The sequence below is a fragment of the Podarcis cretensis genome (genome assembly GCF_951804945.1).
Source record: "Podarcis cretensis genome assembly, chromosome: 1".
NCBI lineage: Eukaryota > Metazoa > Chordata > Lepidosauria > Squamata > Lacertidae > Podarcis > Podarcis cretensis.
Genome location: NC_137170.1, coordinates 43,011,842 through 43,036,932, shown reverse-complemented (window position 1 = coordinate 43,036,932; position 25,091 = coordinate 43,011,842). Strand labels below are relative to the sequence as shown.

At 42.0% G+C, this 25,091-nt stretch overlaps 1 protein-coding gene across 2 annotated transcripts in view; it reads left to right on the top strand.

The window, feature by feature from the left end:
• FSIP1 (fibrous sheath interacting protein 1) overlaps positions 1–18,962 on the top strand; it is a 78,336-nt gene extending 59,374 nt beyond the window's left edge. Inside the window, exons 12-14 of one of the 2 annotated variants that reach the window (XM_079954705.1) lie at positions 6,638–7,139; positions 9,029–9,087; positions 18,868–18,962. In XM_079954705.1, coding sequence (XP_079810831.1) covers positions 6,638–7,139; positions 9,029–9,063 — 537 coding nt within the window. In that variant the 3' untranslated portion in view covers positions 9,064–9,087; positions 18,868–18,962. Of the gene's footprint in view, positions 1–6,637; positions 7,140–9,028; positions 9,265–18,867 lie in introns of those variants that run through there. The other variant, XM_079954704.1, reaches the window with a different exon arrangement.
• The last annotated feature ends 6,129 nt before the right edge of the window (positions 18,963–25,091 follow it).

The window sequence follows — 25,091 nt, the reverse complement described above, 5'->3', positions numbered from 1 at the left end:
GCTCCTTTCCCAGACCCATCTCCCCTCCCCCAAAACAACAACAAGAGCAACAACAATCAAACAAATTAAAAACAGTTTCAAGAAATTATTGTATGCTCACAGTAGATTTATTTTAGCAAGGAAGGAGCAAGTTGCCGCAAAAGAGATTAAAAGCAATATTTATAACATAACATATGTTTAATACATCTCAGCAGTTTAAGGGTGAGAAGGAACTGAAATAAAGAATGAGTAATTAGAGTGGATTAATGTTTCTCTGGGGACGCAGGTGGCGCTGTGGGTTAAAGCCTCAGCGCCTAGGACTTGCCGATCGAAAGGTCGGCGGTTCGAATCCCTGCGGCGGGGTGCGCTCCCGCTGCTCGGTCCCAGCGCCTGCCAACCTAGCAGTTCGAAAGCACCTCCGGGTGCAAGTAGATAAATAGGGACCGCTTACCAGCGGGAAGGTAAACGGCGTTTCCGTGTGCGGCTCTGGCTCGCCAGAGCAGCGATGTCACGCTGGCCACGTGACCTGGAAGTGTCTCCGGACAGCGCTGGCCCCTGGCCTCTTAAGTGAGATGGGCGCACAACCCCAGAGTCTGTCAAGACTGGCCCGTACGGGCAGGGGTACCTTTACCTTTACCTTAATGTTTCTCTGAGCCAAAGTTGTGAAATGTAGAAGCAACATGCCTGAACTATTCCTCTGGTTCATTTTTCTTGTTATGTGAAGAATAGACATATATCTCATTGACTGTATATTGTAAATCAATATGACTTTTAAAATTAGACACCAGTTTGGTGGCACATTTTGAGGACTGGACTTTTGACAGAATCTGTTTTTGGAGCATGTCTAACTATCATACTAATGTTCTGGGCCATGAGAAAGCAACATATATTAATTTTTGCTGGTTGCCTGTCTCTTTTTCAGTACTGACACTGAAAACAATTCCTAAACCTTTTAGCTCGAAAGCTTGGAGTCACAACAGGGTTTGTGCAGAAAGTAATTACAAGTACACATTCCTACCACATGCAGCAGGATTTATCCTATAGACTCATGCAGCTGAGGAATTCAGCTAAGCTTTAAAGACCCTCAGGTAGAAAAAGGCATCTGGGGTCAGGGAAATACCATGCTAGTTGGCTGCAACTTACATAAAGAGAACGCTGCTGGAAAGATCATTAGGAAGCACCCAACACAGCTGACAATGAATGATATTTTCTCTCTCTCACTCTCAGCATTAAAAAGTGTAGCACACATAGGGACAGTCCTGTTAAAAATTAGGAAGAATAAGGAGCACATTATCTATTCTAATAGGACCCAGACTACAGAACAAGTCCCCCCCACAACAGCAGGCGTGTATGTCTTACTAAATATTTCAGTTTATTTATTAAGGCTTCTTCCCAAAGTTGGGCACACAATAAAATATAATTAATCATATAACAACACAATAAAATATAAATTCATTGAAACAATAGGAACAACTAAAGCCAAAGCCACAGCTTCAAACCAGGCCATGTACAAACACATTCAGCTCTAACCCTTTAAAAAAGTATGGGCAAAAATATAGGCCTGTGCTTGGCACTGAAATGATGGACGTTTTGTGTAGTGTCAAACTAGGACTAGGGAAACTCAGGGTCAAATGTTCTCTAAGCTATGCTGCTGGGTGATCATTGGCCCATCACTGTGACTCAGCCTAACCTATCTCAAAGGGCTGTTACGAGTATTAAATGGGTGGCAGAGAAACACGTATGCCACCTTGAGCTCCTTGCATGGAAAGGCATAAGAAAAAATGTAATAAAATAAGTAAGAGGGAAAGCTCTTAGACCCAACCAAGGCTTCTGAGAGTGGAAGAGTGGAAAGGAAAGGAGATATGATTTTAGCTTGTTCTTATTTCCCAGTCAGTTCAAGAGGGTTGAGGAACCATTTGGAACAGCACGGGAGGTATATAAGGCAGACATCAGGAGAAATGAGTGGAAATCATATCTCGCTTTCTGCTCATGGAAGCCAAGATACAATTGCATACACCCCAATGGCAATAAACAGGACCACTAAATATTAATCTCTCTCTTCTGAAGATCCCGAAAGCATCACTGTTAGTTTTACTACTCAAGTTTTATCACTGTTTATCACTTCTGCAGTAGTGTGCAAGTCATGAGGCGGGCCATAGAAATAACACAGCCCTTCTGCTGTCCAGAAATCATACAGTTTTCAGTAAATGAACAATACAGGAATGGTAGTGGTGGGATTAAGGAATGGCAATGAGTGTTGGTCCTTTTGCGACCTTTTCCCCCCTGATGAAGCCTCTGTGTTTTTAGCAGCTGTGTGAAAAGTAAAATTATAAGCAGGTAAAGCTTTACCCAGCATGGAAATGCAGCAATGAGGAGATTCACCTGCTGAATTTCTGTCCAGCCTGCATATAATGTAGACTGTGAGGGATTCTTCTTTCTCTGGAATAACAGAAGTGCCTTCTCACAAATCACTTCTGTGACCCAAAATCCCACCAATTTCCTTGCCTGCCTTTCCTTTTTTGCCTGCCATGGGGAAAAGCCAAGTCTTGCTTGCTGTGGCTGGTGGATTAGGACAGCCTTCTTCCATTTCAAATCCTTCAACTCCCATCAGCTGCAATGGAAGGTGTGGTCCACAACTTTTGGAGGGCTCCAGGTTGGGGGAGGATGGCTAGGGGGTGCAAGGGGAGCAGTGAAATCAAGTCCCACTGGTTTTAATGGCAGGATGGAGCATGTGCTTAAATCTCCCCCATTGAAAGCAAAAGTGCTTGACTTTGGCAGGATCATGCCCCTTATTTGGCCTGCTCTAAGAATCCATCTTACAACGTGGGTGGCGCTGTGGTTTAAACCACAGAGCCTAGGACTTGCCGATCAGAAGGTCAGCGGTTCGAATCCCTGCGATGGGGTGAGCTTCCGTTGCTCAGTCCCTGCTCCTGCCAACCTAGCAGTTCTAAAGCATGCCCAAAGTGCAAGTAGATAAATAGGTACCGCTCTGGCAGGAAGGTAAACGGCGTTTCCGTGCGCTGCTCTGGTTCGCTAGAAGCGGCTTAGTCATGCTGGCCACATGACCCGGAAGCTGTACGCCGGCTCCCTCGGCCAATAAAGCGAGATGAGTGCCACAACCCCAGAGTCAGCCACGACTGGACCTAATGGTCAGAGGTCCCTTTACCTTTACCGTTACCTAAGAATCCATCACCTCAGTAACAATATTGATGCTACAGCAGGTACATTATTTAAGCAGGTCCTTAGCATCCCTTAAACCCTTAACATTAGGATAGCTGCAATACATTTCTACTATCAAGTGTTTAAAATGAAAAAAGAGAGATTCCCTCACAAGCGTAACTCAATCTTTTAATTATTTGTCCAAATGTCAGCCTGTGTGCTGATTGCCTCAGCTGATTTACTTCTTGACAAGAAATGTTTGTATAAGGACGCCAGCAAGAAATATGAGAAGAAAGGAAAGCCCTTAGGGAGGTTTGAAGAGTACTTTTACGGCTAAATCTACTGAATAAGCAATTGTAGCTGGACACAGAAGAGAAAAATCCACACTCTATACTTTGGAGAATTACATACAAATTGTAAGCACATTTGCTTGGAGTAAGGATGGATATGGTAACTTAAATTGGTGATGGACTCTTGCAAAACTGGAATTTTATTTTTTATTGGAAAAGTGAACAAATGATGGGAAGAACTAGAAACTTAAAGCCATTCCACTTGGTGCTACTAGAAGGAATTCACAGGTACTTGGCAGTACAATATTTTCATGAAAGGGAAATATATTGTTAAATTTTTGCCCATCCAAAGGTTTTGAAGGCCTTCACACTCTAAAGTGGCAACCCTAGATGTACAGTAATTTATCGTATTATTTTCATAATAAAACACAAGGTCAATGTTTATACTGGTATTTCAAGAAGTGAAATACTTCTGTATATTAAGGAGTAGTGGTTTTTTGTTTGTTTGTTTAACATATTTATTGACCAAATAATAATAATAATAATAATAATAATAATACATACATACATACATACATACATACCCCGTCCATCTGGCTGGGTTTCTCCAGCCACTCTGGGCTGCTTCCAACAGATTAAAAACAGAATAAAACATCAAATATTAAAAACTTCCCTAAGCAGGGCTGCCTTCAGATGTCTTCTAAAAGTCAGACAGTTGTTTATTTCCTTGACATCTGATGGGAGGGCATTCCACAGGGCTGGTGCCACTACCTCTGCTCTCTTTAAGAGCAGTCATTATTTCTGTGTGAGTTCTCTGTCGATCCATAAGTTGATTGGTCAAATGTATACTAAAATGTGTCCATCACTTACTGAGAGCATGGCCCAACTTAAAGTTAAGACTCAATTTCAGTGTGATGGTTCACTATGTGCATAAATGTATTCCATTGAAGCCAAGGATTGTGTCCCTTTTGGCTTGCCGTAAGAATTAGTTACAAAGCTATAAAACTCAGACTGCTGCTTCTTAGCACTGGCAAGAGGGAATATCTGATTGGTGCATGAAATATGTATTTCCTCCTTTGGTATCTTAGTCAGAAACAGGGCCTTTTCTGCATGATGTGGAATGTCCTAAATGGGGAGATCTGCCAGACTCCATATCTTCTGGTGTTTAAGCGGGTACTTCAAACCAACCTATTTGCCTGTATTATTGTTATTAGTTAATTTTTTTTAAAAGCTTTACATCTGATAACAAATTCAAGTTGCAGGCTGATCCCAAAACAATGATTAAATGAACCATCTGTAAATTGACCAGCCATTGAGTTTTGATCATTGCTACGTTGGATTGTTTAGTTGATTTATTGATGCTGCTTTTATATATTGCTTACCGGTATATTGTAAGACTTCGTGGATTTTATTAAAGCATATGCGTTTATTCCTTTTCAAGCCAGATTGTTAGCCACTTTGAACATAAAGAATAAAGTGGGTACCTAGGCAGATAAAGGCACAGCCAATAGATCTACCATAGCTTTAATTATCTCTTCAGTACACCATATGAAAGGCTGACTGAAGCTGTGGTTGGGCTTCCGGATGCTTTCTGCCTGACAAAGTCACATTATTGTCCCCTATATTTTCTACAACATACAGAGTGCAACAGGCTGAATGGTGATGTTCGTAACAATTTTTTTACTGGTTACTTCCTAACATACAAATCAAGTGCAGGATGTACACCATCCTTAAGCAAGGTACCGTATTTTTCGTCCCATAGGACGCTCTGTCCCATAGGATGCACCTATGGTCGGAAAAGCAGGTCGGGGAAACCCAACCAGGTCGAGGAATGGCGCTGCGCCTCCCTGCTGTCCCCCGAGCTTGTGGGGCTGGCCGATGTCTGCCTCAGCCGGCAGGCTGCTATCCGCAGCGTGGGGAGCCCTGCGGGGAACTCCTGCAGGGCTCCCCACGCTGCGGGTGTCTGCCCGGCACGCGGGGCGCTCTGCTTCAGGGCGCCCCACCCACCGGGTGGCAGGCTGCTATCCGCAGTGTGGGGAACCCTGCGGGGAATCCTGCAGGGCTCCCCACGCTGCGGATGTCTGCCTGGCATGCGGGGCGCTCTGCTTCAGGGCGCCCCACCCACCGGGTGGCAGGCTGCTATCCGCAGTGTGGGGAGCCCTGCGGAGAACAAGGTTTCCAGATATTTCCTTGTTTCACATTCAAGGACTGTGTAATATATGAATTCAAACAAGACTGTATTAAGAAAGGAAGAAATATATCTGCATTAGATTTAATTAAATAGGTTATATACCTTGCTTAAGGATAGTATATACTGTACATCCTGGACTTGATTCTTATGTTAGGAAGTAACCAGGAAAAAATTTGTTATGAACATTGCGATTCAGCCTGTTGCGCTCTATATGTTGTGACTATTGCATCTGCGTTACAAGGTCTCGTATTTGTTTTGACCCTATATTTTCCATTCACATATGCAGGCATCTCTGCATTGGCCATTCTTACAATGTTCAGCATTCATATTAGGATCTTTGCACAAACATGCAATCCTTCGCAACCACATTTGGAAACTAGGAAGGAGCTACATACTACAAGTGCACAGGGTCCGCCATTTCTGCTACCATGACTTTCCTTTTTCAATGTCGCAGTTGCAGGAAATGGCTGTGGTGGCCCCTCTGTAAGTAGCAGCATCAAAAATTGACCTCACTTCATGTGGCCGTGTACCCAAGTGTATGATTGGGTGAATAGCAGTGTACACTGCCACTGCTCTCACTAGGCCTCTAAAATGTCACTTAAGGACTATTGTGAGTGCTGCAGTGTGGTGGGCTAGGAAACATTGGCTCCATTGTGGCTAAGGTATTAATGCTGTTACAATTAGACCAGTCATGTCCTCACACTATCAATAGGACATTTGTGTCTAATTCTGTGACCAGTTGCTTCCCAAAAGCTCTTCAGCTCAGGCTGGTAGCAAGTTGCTGCAGGTATTATTATTTTTTTAATCCACAGGTGGGAGGTGTATTTCCAGTTATAGATCATATTAAAACATTCTTGGTTCATTGTCTGGTACTTTTCCTTCATTCTGGAGCCTGGTTTATGCTCTTTGGCATCAGAGATCAATGCTTCCATTATTTCTGTGTGTCGTCAAGCTGTTTTATGAAGGCATTATTTATAGTTATATTTTGACAGGGAGAATTTTTCCCTTGTTTTTCCAGCCAGATGTACTGCCTTGTCTCTCAGAAGAGCAGCTTAATGCCCTTCTGGAAGAATGTATGCAAACCCCAAGAAGAGCAAACAGTCTTACCTTGCCAAAATCTCAGGGATCCTTTCTTGAACGAACAAGTCTCTGTTGCAACACAGCTAAAGACATCATTCCATCAGATGATGCCCAAAGTGTGGAAAAGCTGGCAAACCCAGAAATGATGGATGCTCAAGATACATGTTCAAAGGAAATGATGGAAACCTCTGACTGTAATCTCAGCAGAGCACTGGATGAATCTCACCTTTTAGAGAAAAAAGAAAATGAGAATCAAGAAAGCCAAGAGGAGGAGATTGTGCACGCCAGTAGCTCTGAGGACTACTTCATGTCAATAGCCCTTAGCACAGAGAGGCTGAAAAAACCTTCTTTTCTTGATGAACCTTTTTATTGTGTCAGCACGAACAATGAGCCATCCACAGATGTCAACATTCCTAGCATACTATTGAAAACCAGAGGAGGTGAGGTTCTTAATAAACTGTTGGAATAGGCTTTTGATTGTGATTTTAAAAACCCAAGCAGGTTCTCATCGAAGGTATGCAGTAATGTATTATGATTACACTGGTAGGGCAAAAAAGCCCTTTCATAAGGCACAAAACGATGCCAGAAATAACACAAAATTTCAAAATGTTTTCTGACATTCTTGAACTGACATAAATAGCTGTGAGATTAGTTCTCAGGAAAAGCACTAAAAATAATGATTGATTATGTCAGCTGGCAATAAAGTTGGATATACACAGATGAATTATCTCTTTAATAATATGTAAACCTGTTTCTTTTGTTCATTGTGTCGATAAAATGTGTAAAAGGTTGCAAAAAAGGTCAGCTGATTGCATTTTTAAAAAAAGGAACTGGTAGCATTGCTCAATAATAATACAGAGGTGATGGATATTTCTAGTTAGAGATCATTTTAAAATTTTATTGGTTTAGTGTCTGGAAGTTTTCCTGTGTTGCCCAATAATATTAACAAAGGGTGGGAATACATTGTCTCTCTATTCTGAGCATACCACTGTAATGCACAGGAGTCCTTAGAAGTCAATTAATGTGTATAAATTGGCCAGGCTCCTCTTTAGTTGTGGCAAAGTGTTCTGAGTACTCATCAGTCATTTTGACTTTTCTAACAGAAGCCTCTGCTGCTGAATGACACTTGAATGAAGAATGCATTTAAACATATTTTGTTGTTCAGTCTTTTTAACTTTAGGTACCAGCTTGAACTATCCAGGCAAAGAAAAGTAGGATAAATGCAAGACATAGAATTCTCACAAGATTTTGGCCCCTATAGAGCAACAGGCAGATTAGATGCTACAGTAAATACGTGGTTACTGCCAAAAAAAATCAGTGTCTAGCACCCCTTCTGCTTCCCTAATGTCTCTAGTACATCTAGGGATGGTGTTGGACCAGCATGACCAATGGTCAGGGATGATGAGAGGATGACTGAAACATCTCCTGTGCTATGGTTATTCATATAGCAGCAGTTGACTTTCCCAAGTTAGAATATAGCCGAGCAAGGATTTCCTAGGTCAAACTCCAGTATTCTATCAAATGAAACATTTACTTGGAATACAGCAACATTGCTTAGCTAGACATGCCATGTTTTCATAGTGTAGTATCTTTGTACTCATCTAGTGGTCATGATTAAATGTTTGGGATTTGCCATTTTTAGTAGACTGTAAGGAGTTATGTGACAGCAACCCAGACATACAAGCTAGAAAGCAGATGAATTTTGCATAATACATGGTATGGAATAAGTGGATGGAGATAAATTTTTCTTTCTCTTAATACTTGAACTTGGGGCCATCCAAGGAAGCTGAATGTTGGAAGAGTCAGGATAGGCAAAAGAAAGCACTTCTTCACAGAATGCATAGTTAAATTATTTGCTTCTCCAGGCAGTAGTGATGATCACTTCGATAGCTTTGAAAGAAGATCAGGCTAATTATCAAAGAACAAGGCATTCAACTAGCCACAATGTTCTACCACCTCTTTTGGAGGCAGGATGCCTTTGGACACCTGTTGCTAGGAATCCCAAAGTGTGCTTTGGTCTTGTTTCCTGGCTTCCTACTGGCATCTGGCTGGCAAATACCCTAGGCCAGGAATAATCAATGTGATGTCCTCAAGGTGTTGGACTCAAACTTCCATCAGAATAGCCAGTGTTCTCAGTGTTCAGGGATGATGGGAGTCGTATTCCATCAACATTGGGAGGGCACCATATTGATTACCTGTGGCCTAGTCTGTGGCCAGCAATGCCCAGAGTGGGTTGACGGCAGCAATAACATCCAGCTGCTTTTTTCATTTATACTTCTGAATACTGTAGGCCTTTCAATAAGCCAAGAATGGTTTTATTTCTGTACAGATGAACTGAAAGATGAAGACATGACTGAAGAGTAATATGCTGCCACCTTCACTGCATTGGTAAAGTCTATTTTGTTGGTTATTGATTTACTTAGTTAAGATCATTTCAGAAATCATCCAGATCTGAGCCATAAAAGCTTATTATTCTGTGGAAATGTTTTTCCCATAGTAAATGCTTTCTGTCTTACTTTCCTGTGGCAGTTGGACTTCTAAATAAAAAATTATCTGCTTACTTGATTTCTGGAAGCAGCATCAATAACTTGCATGCATGTTAATGGTTTTTTTTTAAAAAAAAAACAAAGATGTAGTTTTAGGCTCCTCTACCTGATTTCTAATTATGAAATCTTGAAGAGTCTCAGGAAATAAACTACATGACACTGTATGCCTATGTTCTCACGATGCATGCAGTATAGCAACAGCTTTTATGTAACTGAGACATAAGTCCGCATTCCTTACAGTGAGCCGTATTTAAATATCAACAGAATAAGTCTTTGGCAGATTCATCTAAACAGGAGGCATGCAGAGAATGGGATGCTTAAACATACCTCTGTTTTCTGTTTGAAACTTGATTCCCTGCTACTTATATGAATCTGGACATGTTCATTCTTGTGTGTTATGTGATGATGATTTATAAAAAAATCTGAGTGGGGAAGAACTGCAAAATGCTACCATTAGTTTTATGTTTGCTTTTGTGGTTTGTTTATTTATTTATTTATTACTTTTAAAACATCTACAGTGACTAGTCTCTGTGCAAAACTACACCACCACCACAAAGGCATGGGCCCTGTCCACAGGTTTATCATCAAAGATTAGCTCTAGTCATGCATTAGCATAGTGTCAATGTACAGGCAGCTGTGCAAAACTGTGGACAGGGAGTCATATTAAATTGCACATTTTGTTAGAAGTAAAAAAATAGTCTGCTACTCAGATGCACATTCCATTTATGCCGACACCAATAATGCATGTGTGAAAGCCTGTTAGTCCGGCAAATCTTGTAGGGAATTGTTCTGCTCTTTCAGCATTGAGTAAAAAAGAAGATAGGGATTTATTTAGCATTCATTAATCATTACTAATCATCCATACTGCATTGTTCAACAATAATTAGAAACCCGAGCCCCCTGCCTGTAGGTTTACAATCTGCAAATTACAAACAAGGGAGTAAAGGGGAGAATATGAGCAAGCAGTTGTTGAATAGCAATAAGATTATAATAGACAGTGCCTCGTCCTCAAAGGCGATTGTGCAAGAAGAGCACAGTGGGTCCCCTATGAAGGTTATTTGCACTGAAATATCTTGCTAATCTGTGCCTCCACCTGTAGCTGAGTGGGCATTGCCTTGGGAAGGAACCACCTAGCGGCAAGATGTCCCTGATAAAAGAGGAGCAGTAGTGCTGCAGTGCCATGGTTGTAGCCATTTGCTCTGGAGATCAGAGAGTCTGGTTATACATACTTCTAATATGTAGGCAAGCCCACTCCCATGGCACATCTTTCTAAACCTTGACCCTTGCTGACCACCACTAATGATTAAAGCAACTGAGGTTTAATTTTAAGAATGGATTTATGTATTGGTGAGGGGTGGGCAGCCTTAAGTCTCTCTGCTTAGCCAAGAGGAGAGATGCCAGGTGAAGGAGCTGATATAACAGGCATCGGGCACAAGTGCAAAGGAGCAGGTTTAAACCTGTTGGTACAGGATGTCCCAAGAGCAGGGATTGGTTCTGGCAGATCAGCAGAAGCGCACGTGGCGGTCTGACTAAGTAAAAGAGCAAGAAGCAGACACCAACTTGTCTTGTTTTAATAATAGAAACAGAAGCCTGGCAGGCAAGCAGCAGAGCGGGCTGCAGAAGCTGCTATGCAGAACTGATGTCTGTTTAAACAGCGGCAACTGTAAATCCAGAAGTGGCCAAATATTATTGGTTGAACAGACTGATTCTGTTTAGATGACAGTGGAGGGTAGAGGTCAGTTGCATCTGGTACAATCTCTTAGCACACAGTTTGCAGTAACCACGTGCCGCTCAGGCCCTGCTGCAGTCTGATCAACATGGGGGCAGAGCCTAGAAGATTGCCATGGTTTCTAGTAATGTGGGCACCTTTGTAGCTGTCTAATCCTGCCAAACTTGCTCTTTCTCTGGTGGTCTTTTATATCCTTTTTAGCTGTAATAGGATTATGTGCAGCATAGGCTTTTCTTTCACTGTCCCATTTTTGAGCATCTGCAAAGCTGCTAAGCAAGCCAAAATAAACACGTTCCTTAAATCACAAATCACTGCATGCCAATATTCATTTGCCTTAATATTACACCTGGTTAGACAAGACAACTTTGCTGTGGTTAGATAACTCTACCATACAGTGACATTACTGTCAGAAGTTCTGACTGTAACTACAAGAGGCTGCCACAAAGCAACATCTTATTGACCCAGTTTTGGATTCCTCAGTGTTAGGGTTAGCACTCGGCTGCTGAAACAAGTGAAGCAGGTATCACTATATACCCTTTCAATACGTCCCCCTCTTCTTCTGCCCATACCTGTTCAGATGTCTTCGCATTGTCATATAATCCCTCCTTTGATGAATTTTACCACTTACTTATGACATGATCATACTTACTAAGGACCTAAAATTCATCATCTACTGTAAGGCATTTGACATATTGCTACCCACCCATCTCTTATGCATAACATTGTAGGGAATATTAGCGCCTACTGTTGTTCTCCTGTTGGCTGTATTATTTTTTTAGCCAAGTTTTACTTTAGTAGTTCCATTTTAGCATGAAATCTTTCATGAAAACTACCGTATTGGCCTGAATATAAGCCACACTTTCCCCCCAAATTCCGACCATGAAAAGTTAAAGTGTGGCTTAAAATCGTAACCTTACAAAAATTGGCTTTTACGCTGCTGAAACAGATATATGGTAAAACAGAATGGGTGTGAGTGCCTGCAAAATTTTAAGGGAGTGGGTTATATTCGGGTATTGTCTTGTTTTCTTTGAATTTTAAAGATGCAGCTTATATTCAGGTGCGGCTTATATTTGGGTCACTATGGTAATTGCTATTGATTTTTCTTTTATGGTACAAGCACACTCTCTGTGCAGGCCAACTTATAGGCAGCAGGGGCATTCACTCTGAAGCAATCTCTTGCGTCTGTTGCTCCCAATTCCCAGCAATTATGCCCAGGACTGCAGTTTCTTTTGTAAGGAGGGTAGTCTTCCCATCACCCCCACAATTTTCCTAATTTCCTTTATCACACTTTTCAAAAGCACACAGAAGCCATTCTAGAGCGAGACGCAAAATCAGATTTCTCAAGTGTGCTCTGCTTTCAACTCGCCTGCACTTTTCTTTTTTCTTTGTCTATTCAGCTGCCGTGTCTCATGTAGGGGTGATCAAGTCCTCCGGAAATGAATAGGCAAATTTGATTGTTTTCTCCCCAGTGAGTTTGCACATTTTTAATGCTGACTGAAAGTGAGAGGGTTCAGTTTCCCCCCTGAGAAAGTCTCTTCATGCTTTCATGAGAAAAACCACGTTTTGAGTAAAATTCCCATCCCACCCCTCACTTTCTGCTCCTGTACTTCCCTGAAGCACCTTGCTCTCTGTTGCATATTTCTTTTTCTGATTTCTCTGGCTGCTTCCTCAGTCTGCTTTGGCTGTTTCAGGCAGGGTATGCTGGCCAAAGGTGTCCGCCTCCTGTAGGATAACGCCCCGGATCACAACTCGCATGTTGCTCAGACAGAAGCACGGTCCTGTGGGTATGAAATCCTTTCTCATCCCCCTTATTCTCCCAATCTCGCACCATTGGACTTCCAATGGTGGTTCTGTTCTGCTCATGCTTTGTTTTTCCTTCTGCTTACAGCATGGGGGCATGGTCTCCACTGAGCAACATTTGCCCTTACTCTAACTTACTCAACTTTGTAGCGTTATACAGGCAGTGACCTGACCATTTTAGGCTCATCTAGTTGACATGTGAACTCCAATGCCCAGGTCCTTTTTGACCCAGTAGAGGGCAGAATAGGGGCAGGGGACTGGGAACAGAAGCTCCTGCGAAATGGATCCCGCCTATAATATGTTTGAAACACTTTGCAGACGATCACCTCTAACAGCCATAATTGTCCTCTTGTTCTTGAAACGACTCTGCCTTCCACATACAAATGTCCCCTGCAGACCACATTAGATCTCAGTTCTTATTTTGACTGAGTTGCCCAAAATAGCCTATAGTCTATCTGGCAATGTCTGTTTTCCACTGTCCCTGATAAAGGCACCAAGATGCAGGCAGAAAACGTAGTTGGATAACATTGGGTCAAACCATGGTACTGACTGGCTCTGCTTGCACCACGATGGTGGTCCTCTTAGCACCCAAGGCACGGTAACCATGCACCTCTCGGTCTTGGTCCCAGGGTGGTCAACAGAGAGGCAGGGCATTGAAATATTCTAGGGTGAATGTGCCATGGGTGTATTGCTTGAATTTTAGCTGGATATGCACGTGTGCAAAATTGCTAAGCATGTAGAAATAAACAAAAGGACTTAAGAACTCAAGTTGGGCCTGCTGGTTTAGGCTGATGGCCTATCTAGTCTATCATCCTGTTCTCCTATGACCCCTACTGTGATCCCAAGGTCTCGTTCCTGGTCGGTCACCACCAGTTCATATTAAACTCAAAAATCCCAGATGCTGCAACCTTTCTTCACATTGCTTACATCACAAGAGAGCTTCACAACGATAGCACTTTTTATATGTAAGACGTTACTCATAAATGCCATATGTTTTGTCTAACCGCAGAAGCCTGCCACAAGGCAACATCTTCCCATTAATCCAGATCAGTGCCTCAAGTTCCTGTTTTCTTGTCTAGTTCTAGGCCATGGGAGGAAGCAGCTTAGCATGTCAAGCACATTTCATTATTTCCCTTTTCTTCACTTTTGCCTCCTTCGCTGCCCATAACCTGTTACTCTTATAAGCACATGAGGCCACCGTCACACCAAACCTTAAAACATGGGATTACTTGCTACAGACAAATAGTAGCCAACCTGGGCAAAAGGTATTCAATCTGAGTTCAATCCAGTCCTCTGGACATACAGTCAAGTAATTGGGTAATAGTCTCAATCTTGAAATCATCATCATCACCACACCTTTTTCCCTGACGGGGACTCAAGGTGTCTGACAGCTAAAATGGAAACAGCTAAAAACATAGAAAAAGAGCAATTATGAAAGAAAATTAAATATTAATAGAATATATATGCGATATTAAAACATACAGAGCATTAGAATAAAAACATCACAGCACCAGCCCTTCCTTTGCAAACAAGAAAGTCTTAACCTGTCAGCAGAAGGACAACAACGAGGGCGCCGGTCTAATTTCTCTAGGAAGGGATCTCCAAAGTCTGGGAGAAACCACCAAGAAGGCCCTGTTCCCCATTCCTCCTAAGTGTGCCTGTGAAGGTGGTGGGAGTGAGAGAAGGACCTTACCTGAAGATCTCAGAGCCTGAGCAGGTTTGCATGAGGGAACACAGTTTTTCACATAGCTTGGACCTAAACTGTATAGGGCTTTAGAGGTCATAACTAGCACTTTGGTTTTGTCTGGAAACAGACTGGTGGAAAACACTTTAGCATGCTGGAAGTGTGATTGAACAGGGGTTGTAGTCCAAAACATAGGAAGAGCCCTGCTGGATGAAGCCAATGACCCATCTCATCCAACACTGTGTTGTTCTCTTTGTGGCCAACTAAGTGTCTATTGATAATGCAATTGCACTCTCCCTGCTTGTGATTCCAAGTAACTGGTATTCAGAAGAAACTGCCTCCAGCATTAATTGATGTGTAGAACTGTTCACCTTAAACCTTTGGCTCCTGTTGATAGAGGAGAAGACATACAACGTGTTTTGTCTTTGAAAGCAGGATCTGGGGTTGTGCATGCATACCCATGCAAAAGGAGCCAGAATCATACCGATTAGCTATTTGGTTTGAAGAAAGAGCCGAGAGGGGGAAATTGAATGTAGCCTTCCTGCTTCTAAACTGCAATTTCCGTTTCAGAAAGAAAGAGGGATTTGGTTAGTTGGCTTTTAAAGTGACTTTACGGAACAAATACTGAGCAAGCACAGAACAGTTTAGAATCCATCAGCTGTTGTGAGCGTATGGGAAGGTGGGACAATGGGATGAACTTCGCGTTCTTTATTTTTATACCATGGTTCCAAAGCAGTGGTTTTCTTAGGTAGGGAGAATGTCCCCATACAGGTATACCCATGTATTCCTGAAATACACCCCTGGTCCAGCCATGTATAAGAACAACAGAACTGCTGTTAGAATTTTCTTTTGTGACCTTTGGGGAAGTGGCATAGCTCGGTGGCTATGCATAGCTTTTATTAATAATAATAATAATATCGTAGTAATTTATTACTTATACCCCCAGCCACCTGGCTGGGCGTCCCTAGCCACTCTGGGCGGCTCCCACCAGAATATTAAAAATATGATAAAACTTCAAACATTAAAAACTTGTCTAACAGGGCTGCCTTCATATGTTTTCTAAAAGTCAGGTAATTGTTTATTTCCTTGACATCTGATGGGAGCGAACAGTGCCTGGTTCCCTGTAACCTCACTTCTCGCCGTGAGGGAACTGCCAGAAGGCCCTCGGCGCTGGATCTCAGGGTCCAGCTGAACGATGGATGGGGGTGGAGATGCTCCTTCAGATATACTGGGCTGAGGCAGAAGACCCTGGGTTAAGTTCCCTGCATCCCAGGTAGGCCTGGGAGATACTCTGTGTCTGAATGCCTGGAAAGCCACTGTCGGTCAGTGTAGACAGTACTGAGCTTGATTGACCTGTGGTCTGACTCACTCTAAGAGAGCTTTCTGTGTTCCTACTATGTACTACAAGATGGCTTTGGCTGTAGACCCTGAATTGTACAATCTGAATTGTACAATGTATAATGGTATTTCTTGGCAGCTCTGTGCATCACAGTTTGGATTGGGCAGGAAAGACTGTGAGAGATAGATGCGCAGCCCCATCCCGTGCAGATATTTATTCAAAAGTACGTCACGCCACGTTCAATGGGAATCACTCACTAATAAGCAAGTTTGAGATTGCAGCCTCAGAGAAGGCTCCCATTTTTAGGGGACCAATCATATGTCACCAAAAGATTCAACTGCTTGTCTTTTTCATGTCAAACATTTTTATTCAGGGGAAACAAATAGAGGATTAGAGGATTTCCAGTTGATTTTTGGTAGATGATGTTGAGCTTTTGTATAAGGATTATAGCTGAGTACTTCTTAATATTGAGAAATGTGAGGGGATGTACTTTTGACAAAAGGGAATTGTGTGGCTAATTTCTAGTAAGAACGCCTAAGCCCTGCCTAATAAACTCTGGGCTTTGCAAGCCTGTGTTTGCATATGCATGTTGGGCGATCAACGCACAGGTTATGCTTGTGCATGGCCTGATATTTGTTCCTGCTGAAGCTTCAGGAAGCTTTTGGCAAGCTCAGGCTGGAAAATTTGTTCCTTATATTTATATATTGAACTGATTATTTGCACACAGTGTAAGTCGCTGTACTTAAAACATGTAGGAATGTGGCCATAATGTCCAATTTTTGAACCATTTAGGAATGAAATAACCCAAAGATTTGGACATCTTCCATACACGTATTTTCTGGATAAAAGGATTACTTTAAGCAGATTTCCCTGAGCTCTGCAAATCTATTCAAACTTATTCTTAAAGGGTTTCTTTAAACTGAAACTGTAAATCTCTGTTCTAATTCATTTTGTGTACTTAATTTTTTTAAAGTAGTTCTGATTGTTATGGTACTCAAAAGTATTTTATTCCTTCCTTCCTTTCTCGTGAGAGTGTTACATTCATGTTTGTTCTTGAACATTTCAAGTTTCTCATTTATTTACAGAATTTTTGTATAATATTATTACAGTTCTTCAGATATGGCCTTTGTGGGCACATTACTGTTGGTAATCTCTCAGTTTAAATGGGGTGACACAGTTATGGAGGGAAAATTTATATTTTAAAAAATAATCCCGGTTGAGATCTAGATAGAGCTATTTTTTTCTCAGCCTAACTTTAAGAAGTGTTTCCAAGTAGTAATATTTAGTATGAGTTAATATAATGTGATTGGCTTTTTTTTTTACTAAGTTTTCCCAGCTACTACTTCTAGCTTTGACTTGTATGCCAGCATACGAGCTTTAGCTGTTTTAGCTTTAATATTTTAAATGTGTGCACTATATTTTTAAAATGTTTTTATGTTATTTCTTTGAGCCGACTTGAGAAAGACATTTGTGCCCGGAAAGGTAGCATCAAAACATATATATCACTGTTATTTCTCTCTCTCTCATGGAGTTCTTTGCACCAATTCTGCAAGAGAGTTATGCATGCAAAAGCAACTTTCATATGCTAATGTCCTTCGTGGAATGGTAACTGTGGGGGCAGATTAGAGGCAGATGTTTATCAAGGTGCACTGCTGAATTGTGATGTACATTTGGATATCCAGTTCTTGCCACATTTCTACCACAAAACTATGCAGGTGAGAATAAGCATTCTGAGCTGCGTAATGTTTTACCAGGATGAAGCTCTGTTTTTTGTCATCTATGATACTGGGGCTTCATTCTTTGCCCAGCCAAAAAAAGATTATCAGTTTGTTCAGCTAACTTCTACCTTTTCTTTCAAGGAAAACAAAAACGTCTGGCTACGTTCATTGTACACATACTGCTCAAAATTTAGTCCTATGCTAAATAAAATGCAAGCACCTCTGAGTGGGAGGTAGAACTGGGTTTATTACATCCGTGCCCCTCACTGGTGACACAGTTTTTCTATCCAGAGATAACAACTGAAGTACTGTTGAAGCAACAGCCTAAATCCTCTGCTGTCATAAACTTGGCATCAAGGTGTATTTTAACTGCTGTAGGGGAGGAAAGCTGAAAGGTATGTGTTAGGTTTTCTAAAATAACTGCTAGTAATGGGAAAGTGGGGATCGAGTGCCAAGTATTGCTATGCTTTCTGTAACAACCTCTAGTGATGATCTTAGTGAATCCAGAGGAAGAACCTAAAAGTGCCTTTCAAAAGTGCAACACAAGAAGATAGCTGGAAAAACACAGTAGGAAAATAATATGCTTGGTCTTCATATGCCAGAAGCACAGTAGATGAGTATATTGTTATAATTTGCCAGAAACTTCTTGCGTCTCCTATATTTGAACCTGATTTAGACGGTCAGGGGTCCCTTTACCTTTTTATAAAGCTGTTTGTTTCCAGCAAAACTGTGTTCTGTGCTTCTTTATAGATGCGTAAGTGTCTGCATTCTTATACAGTGGTACCTTGGTTGTCAATCCATTCCGGGAGTCCGTTTGACTCCCAGAACTGTTCGAAAACCAAGCTGTGCAGCTTCTGATTGGCTGCAGGAGCTTCCTGCACTCAAGCGGAAGCTGTGTCAGACGTTCAGCTTCCAAAAAACGTTCGTAAACCGGAACACTTACTTCTGGGTTTGTGGCGTTCATGAGCCAATTTGTTCGGGAGCCAAGCTGTTCAACAACCAAATACCACTGTACTTGCTTATGGCAGTGTGGTGTGTTAGAGGGTACTGGACTTGGCCCAAAGATGTAATGATTCTGGGTGCACAGGCAAACTAGAGGAATGAGGAATGGCTTGAAACAATGTTATTCCTCAGAGCCTCTAAGACCAACTTGTCCAGAGACTTCTAAGCCTTTGGAACTGCCTGGATCACGCGACCTGAGGGCAAGTCTCAAATTATTGATTTCTCAATTCTACGGGAGTCTTTCTGAATTATAAACCTTATCATTACAAAAGAAACCTGGGTGCAATTCTCTACTCAAGTTATTGGACTCACAGGGTGATATTGTGTCCTTCACTGTCTCTCCATTTAAGCTACGTCACAGGGTGATTGTGAGAGAAAATGTATACCACCCTGAACTCACAGAAGAAACAGCGATATGATAGATCACAGGAGAAGCCTACAAATGGAATGTGTAATATGGAAAGCTGTCTTCCAGAGTGAGTTACCTTTTACATTTATGGCAAAAAAATTAGGTTAAGCAGGTATTTCTGCCCTTCCCAGAATTCAAAGTCCTGCTTATAAAAGAGGGCAGAGGAACATTCAAAGTGCTCTGTAAGAACTATAAAGAGTTCTGTTTCATCTGTTTAGCTCCTATTTCTTGTTATTTCTTGTTATCTAAAGATGAAGTTGTGGTGGTTTGTAGAAAGTAACCAAAATTTGCTGAATAGTTTTCAGAGCGTTTTACATCAACACTCCAGCACCTGATAAGAAACAATTTGGCATCAGAGCTATTTGTATTCTGCGCAGGAAATGAGCAATCCAACCCACCATTGTCACTGAAAACTCTTCAGTGAGGTAGATTGTATGGAGTATTATTTTTCCTGTGCTGGCAAATGTTCAGATGTGATATTGAATGTTAGTGATGGACCATGGTCAATTTGTATTACTGGCTGCTTTATAAACAGAGCAATGACATTGTACAAAGGCGAAAATGATAACTTGCAGCTATGCCTGCTCCATAAATGAAACATACCGTAAGTCATGCTTAGGCCTTTTGAAACCAGTGGCCTTATATATTCATAACTCTGGGTTGGATTATAATCTGGCTGTTCAAATAAAGAATGTATGATAGGTGAACTTGGATTATTTTAGAGCAGCAGATTATTGTAAATTGTTTTTAGTGTACAATAACAAAATGTATGATACTACTTGGGTGTGTTTCAGCTGGACTATGGATATTTCTCCTCCCTATGAGTTGCTTCTTCTATGTCCACTATAGGTCTTGAACTAATGTCACCATCGTTCCTTTCCCTCCTGAACCAGGATGGCCATCTTCAGGTGCTGTAGGCAAAACACGCTTAGAATCATAGAATCATAGAAGTGTAGAGTCAAAAGGGATCACAAGGGTCATCTAGTCCAACTCTTTGCTATTCAGGAATCTCGACTAAAGCATTCAAGACAGATAGTCACCCAACCCCTGCTTAAAAACCACCAAGGAAGGAGAGTCCATAACCTGCAAAGGGAGTCTGTTCCCCTGTCAAACAGCTCTTACTGTCAGAAATTTCTTCCTGACACTTCATACCACCTTGTAAAACAGCTTCAAACTCAATGTTTATACAGAGTTTGTAAGTTCCAGTTACTGCTTTGTAACTGCTCATGCTGGATTTGAAATCTCTAGTATTCTCTCATTCTTCCTTTGTACTGGGCAGAGCTTTGAGGCCTATCAGGGCTTTTGCCTGGTGCCAGCGGTGCCAGGCTCTCTTGCACCCTAGGCAAGGCTAACTACCTGCACCCAAACCCGCAACCCAAATTGCTGATTTCAATTTTCAAAAATGGGTGTCTTGTAGAAAACAAAGAAAAGCACAAAACTTGAAACTGCTAAAATAAATTTATTTTAAATTGCAAGAACAATCTTTCTCAAATACAAATGGAAATATTTTAGCGCACATTGTGATGCTAACATTTAAGTTTCCTAAAAGTTTCAATTTCAGGCACACCAACATCTCACTTTATGTGCCTTTTCTTTTGTAAAGTTTGTCACCAATTTCTTGTTACTCCCACTGTCATAACCCAGACCCTGCAGATTCTCAATTGGTCATTTGCTCAAGGTGCCCACGAAGAGTTTCTGTCATTAAAGCACCTGTAGTCTCCTTTAGTGAAACAAATCCCAAGAAATGTTCTCTTATGATAAACTCAAGTTCAGACATAACATACATTTGTTGAATATGACTAACATCAGGTATGCAGCCCAGAACAATTGACTAGTATTTGGCTGAGTTTGCACATGCTAACGTTTTCTGCTCTGTAGCACCTGTTAGAAGTTATATAAACTAATTTTGCATATCTTTTCCTAGGTAGTCAACCATTGTTTCTTGCTCTTTAACTCTGTGTAAATAATGTTCATTTGTGATCATTTCCAAATAGTGCTAGATATTCTACAAACTTCAAAAAAAAGTCCATTGCTAGCACTATGCAGCTTTTCAGTTGCACCATGGAATTAAATAATTAAATTAAATCAAACCACTCAAACTAGTTGTCAGAATCTGGCCATTTTAACCATATCCATTGCACGGAATATTGACCCAAGGGAAACTGAACATGGTGTAGCCTGTTTTGTTACCAATGAAACATCAGTCCTTTGGCAATTGTGTTAATCATGACTTGTGCAACAGTGACCGGAGTCCTAGACCAGAAAGCTGCTTGCATAAGGAAATGCTCTGTGCTGGTGCAGCAGAAGTCGTCAGAACAGTGAGGTCAGTCATAGACCATAGATACTGTGACACATGCACATGCGGGGCTCTTGCAAGAGTGCACAGAGAGCAGGGCCAGGAAGGAGGGAGGAACTAAGGATAAGCTGAGTGGTTCTAATGCATGTAATATTATGTCAGCAAAGCACAGCAGCAACACATCTTTTAAAAGCCAAATGTAGAGCAAAAAAAAGAAGAAGTATTTATCAAGAGTTTCACATTTTTAGATTCAAACTTTTGAATTTGGGCACATGATGGTTGACTACTTTTCTACTATCGACTTTGAGGGAAGCTTATCATTTATTTAAACAATTTATATACTGCTTAACTGCAGTCATTTAATCAGGCCCAGTAAGTGCAAAATGGTAAAAATCAGGTAAAACTATAAAATCAGACTTCAGTTTAAATAAATAAATAAATCTTAAATCAGATTGATAAATAACAGCGTGCTGAAATTCAATACTATTGCACCTTTCCCTGATTTCTAGAAATCCCCCAAATCCAACAGCATCTATTATTAGGAATGTTAAAACCATACCTTAGAATTGTGGGAATCGAATTTGCTTGAGAATTCCACCCCCACCCCCCCGCTATTGGCTGCCCCAAATACTTGCATAAAGTGCAGCTTTCCTACTTTGACACAAATATGTTCTTGGACCCAATACATTATGGGCACCATAACCTGGGACTGTCTGAGAATCTCATTATTATCCTAATCATAATATTAATTCCCAAACAGCATTTTCAACCTGATCTCTCTTTACCTGCAGACTGTTATTTCTGTTGGTTGACCTACATAAAGGAAACCTGTGTTGAATAGGTAAAGATTTACTCCAAGGATCCAAATAAATAAATAAAGGATGGCAATGCCAAGAAGAAGCAGCAGAAAGGAATGCTCTTGGAACACAGTTCCTTTCAATGACTTCTTTTTGTTTTAAGCTCATATTATATTTCTGCCTGGTTTATGTGTTTGGAAAAGTGCTCCCTCTTTGACAAGGATAGATCACTTAAAGCTCTAAGCTACAGTTATCCATTACACTGGGGCGTTGGATACAGTCCAGGTGAAGCTGGCCAAATGCCTTGCTGAATTAAATGAGACTCCACAACATGGTTTACAGCTTACAACTGATTCCATTATATATCAGGCAGCTTCTCTGCAATAATATATTAGAGGTATAAAACAATGCTGAATCTTGCACACTGTTTATTAGCAAGGGTGTGGGTGTGTCTGTGCAGAATGAAAAACATTGGCAGGTACTGGGAATCTTTCATATCTGGAGTGTTATCTTGTGTCACTATTTTGATTTCCTATTCAGAAAGGAATACAGTGGTACCTCGGGTTAAGTACTTAATTCATTCCGGAGGTCCATTCTTAACCTGAAACTGTTCTTAATCTGAAGCACCACTTTAGCTAATGGGGCCTCCCGCTGCTGCCGCGTCGCCGGAGCACGATTTCTTTTCTCATCCTGAAGCAAAGTTCTTAACCCGAGGTACTATTTCTGGGTTAACGGAGTCTGTAACCTGAAGCGTATGTAACCCGAGGTACCACTGTACAGTCATACCTTGGGTTGAATACGCTTCGAGTTGAGCGTGTACGAGTTGCGCTCCACGGCAACCCGGAAGTAACGGAGTGCGTTACTTCCAGGTTTCACCGCTTGCGCATGCGCAGACGCTCAAAATGACATCATGTGCAGAAGCGGTGAAAAGTGACGTGCGCGTGCGCAGGCGTGCCATCGCTAGTTATGTTTGCTTCTAGATGCCAACGGGGCTCCAGAACGGATCCCGTTCGTATCTAGAGGTACCACTGTACTATCATGTCTTGTAGTGCTCATGGCTAGCAGCAGTTAAGAGAAGACTGCCATATGATGGAGCTGCATTTTGTTGGAAGCGGCCCGAGTGGCTGGGGAAACCCAGCCAGATGGGCGGGATAATCATCATCATCATCATCATCATCATCATCATAATAGACAGAATAATAATTCCCCACTTGGATGGTGTGTTTGGCATCGTATCCATGGAATCCTTAATGCGTAGACTGACCTTAAGCTGTCTCAGCTGTCCAACTCTGCATCAGCTAAAGCATCAGAACCATCAGTCTGATGCACAGCACAATATAGGAGTCTCAAAGTTATCTTGCTGTTGGCATCTGTCTGTCTCGAGAGACAATGGAGTACACCTCCAGGGGTGAAGTCAAACCACTGGAGAATCACAGTGCCTGTTGTGGCTGCAGAGACCGTTAACTCATAACTTCTGCCTCCCATGCTGCTTTTGTTGCGTTAGCGGCACTGAAGTGTCCTCTCTGGGGTGCAAGCCTGGGCAGTATGTACGGAAGTCCTGAGCTGCCAAGATGACAAGACCCCCCTCTTGGCCTCACTGATTTGGGACATAGCAAAGAAGGGCAATACATTTGGTACCTGCTTGGTTGCATGCAGGAGTAGCTGGAAGGAGGCATACAAAGTGCCATCCAACTACCTTAGGGACTGCACTCTGGATTTGTGTAGGGCTTGGTCCTTAGCCTATTCTTCTCCCAAAGGTGTCCTGCAAGGCAGCGGGTATGGATTTTTCCTTAGGGTTTACTCCCGAAGCATTTTCTCACAAATGAGTATGGCCGCAAGGCAGCGGAGGTTTAGCATCAGTTTTCCTTCTCCTAGATGGGCTTCCTTCCCAGGTTGGCAAGTCCCATCTGCCCCTCACATCCCTCTACAGGACATGCACAAACCACCTTCATGCTCTCATCTGCTCAGTCTGCTTGAACCTGTCTTTGCATACAGGGGAAATCCCTAACTCACCAAGGGTTTGAGGCCAGTCGGCTACCCTCACCTAGTTTAGCCACACCCCATGAAACAGCTTCAAAGACATTAAAGGTAAAGGGACCCCTGACCATTAGGTCAGTCGCAGACGACTCTGGGGTTGCGGCACTCATCTCGCTCTATAAGCTGAGGGAGCCGGTGTTTGTCCACAGACAGCTTCCAGGTCATGTGGCCAGCATGACTAAGCCGCTTCTGGTGAAACCAGAGCAGTGCACGGAAACACCATTTTCCTTCCCTCTGGAGTGGTACCTATTTATCTACTTGCACTTTGACGTGCTTTTGAACTGCTAGGTGGGCAGGAGCTGGGACTGAACAATGGGAGCGCACTCTGTCGCAGGGATTCGAGCCGCCGACCTTCTGATCAGCAAGCCCTAGGCTCAGTGGTTTAGACCACAGTGCCACCCGTGTCCTTCTTCAAAGACATTAGGTCTGCATTTGAGAGACATCTTCTTCCAGGCTCAACAATTAATCCAGCAGTGCACCTGGATTAAGTTATAAGTCAGAGTGATGAGATGAGGTGGATCAGCAATAGAAGTTCGAGTTTCCCCCTTTTTCACTCAAAGGGCCTGCTGATACTTCGCAACTCTACAGAAAATATGTTACACATTTGAAAGCCTTTTTAACTATTCACAGAACCCTTCAGAAGCAAAGAAGCTGATAAAATAGAACCATATTTATCCCTTCCCAAATCTCTGACTAAGCCTTACAAACCATCTAAAGGTAGGACCTAGTAAAAGTAGCTCACTCCAATGTACATGCAGTTCTTCTGCAGCTCCCTTGATGCATCCTGGAGATATTAATGAGCTTTTGGGCATTAATGGAGATCACAGAATCCTATTAAGGTAAATGCCTTCTGCTGATGTGTCACGAACCATCCTCAAGCGGGTAAGTTGCAGCCATTTTGTTTATTTCTAAAAAGATGGTTTTGCTTCTCAGTCTTGAGTCAAAGCTATGCAAGTGCATTGTGAACAGAAGAGGATGCAGCAGTGAGAATTTGGAAATAACTTTTTAAAAAAGTGGAGCCCATGTGGGAAGGCT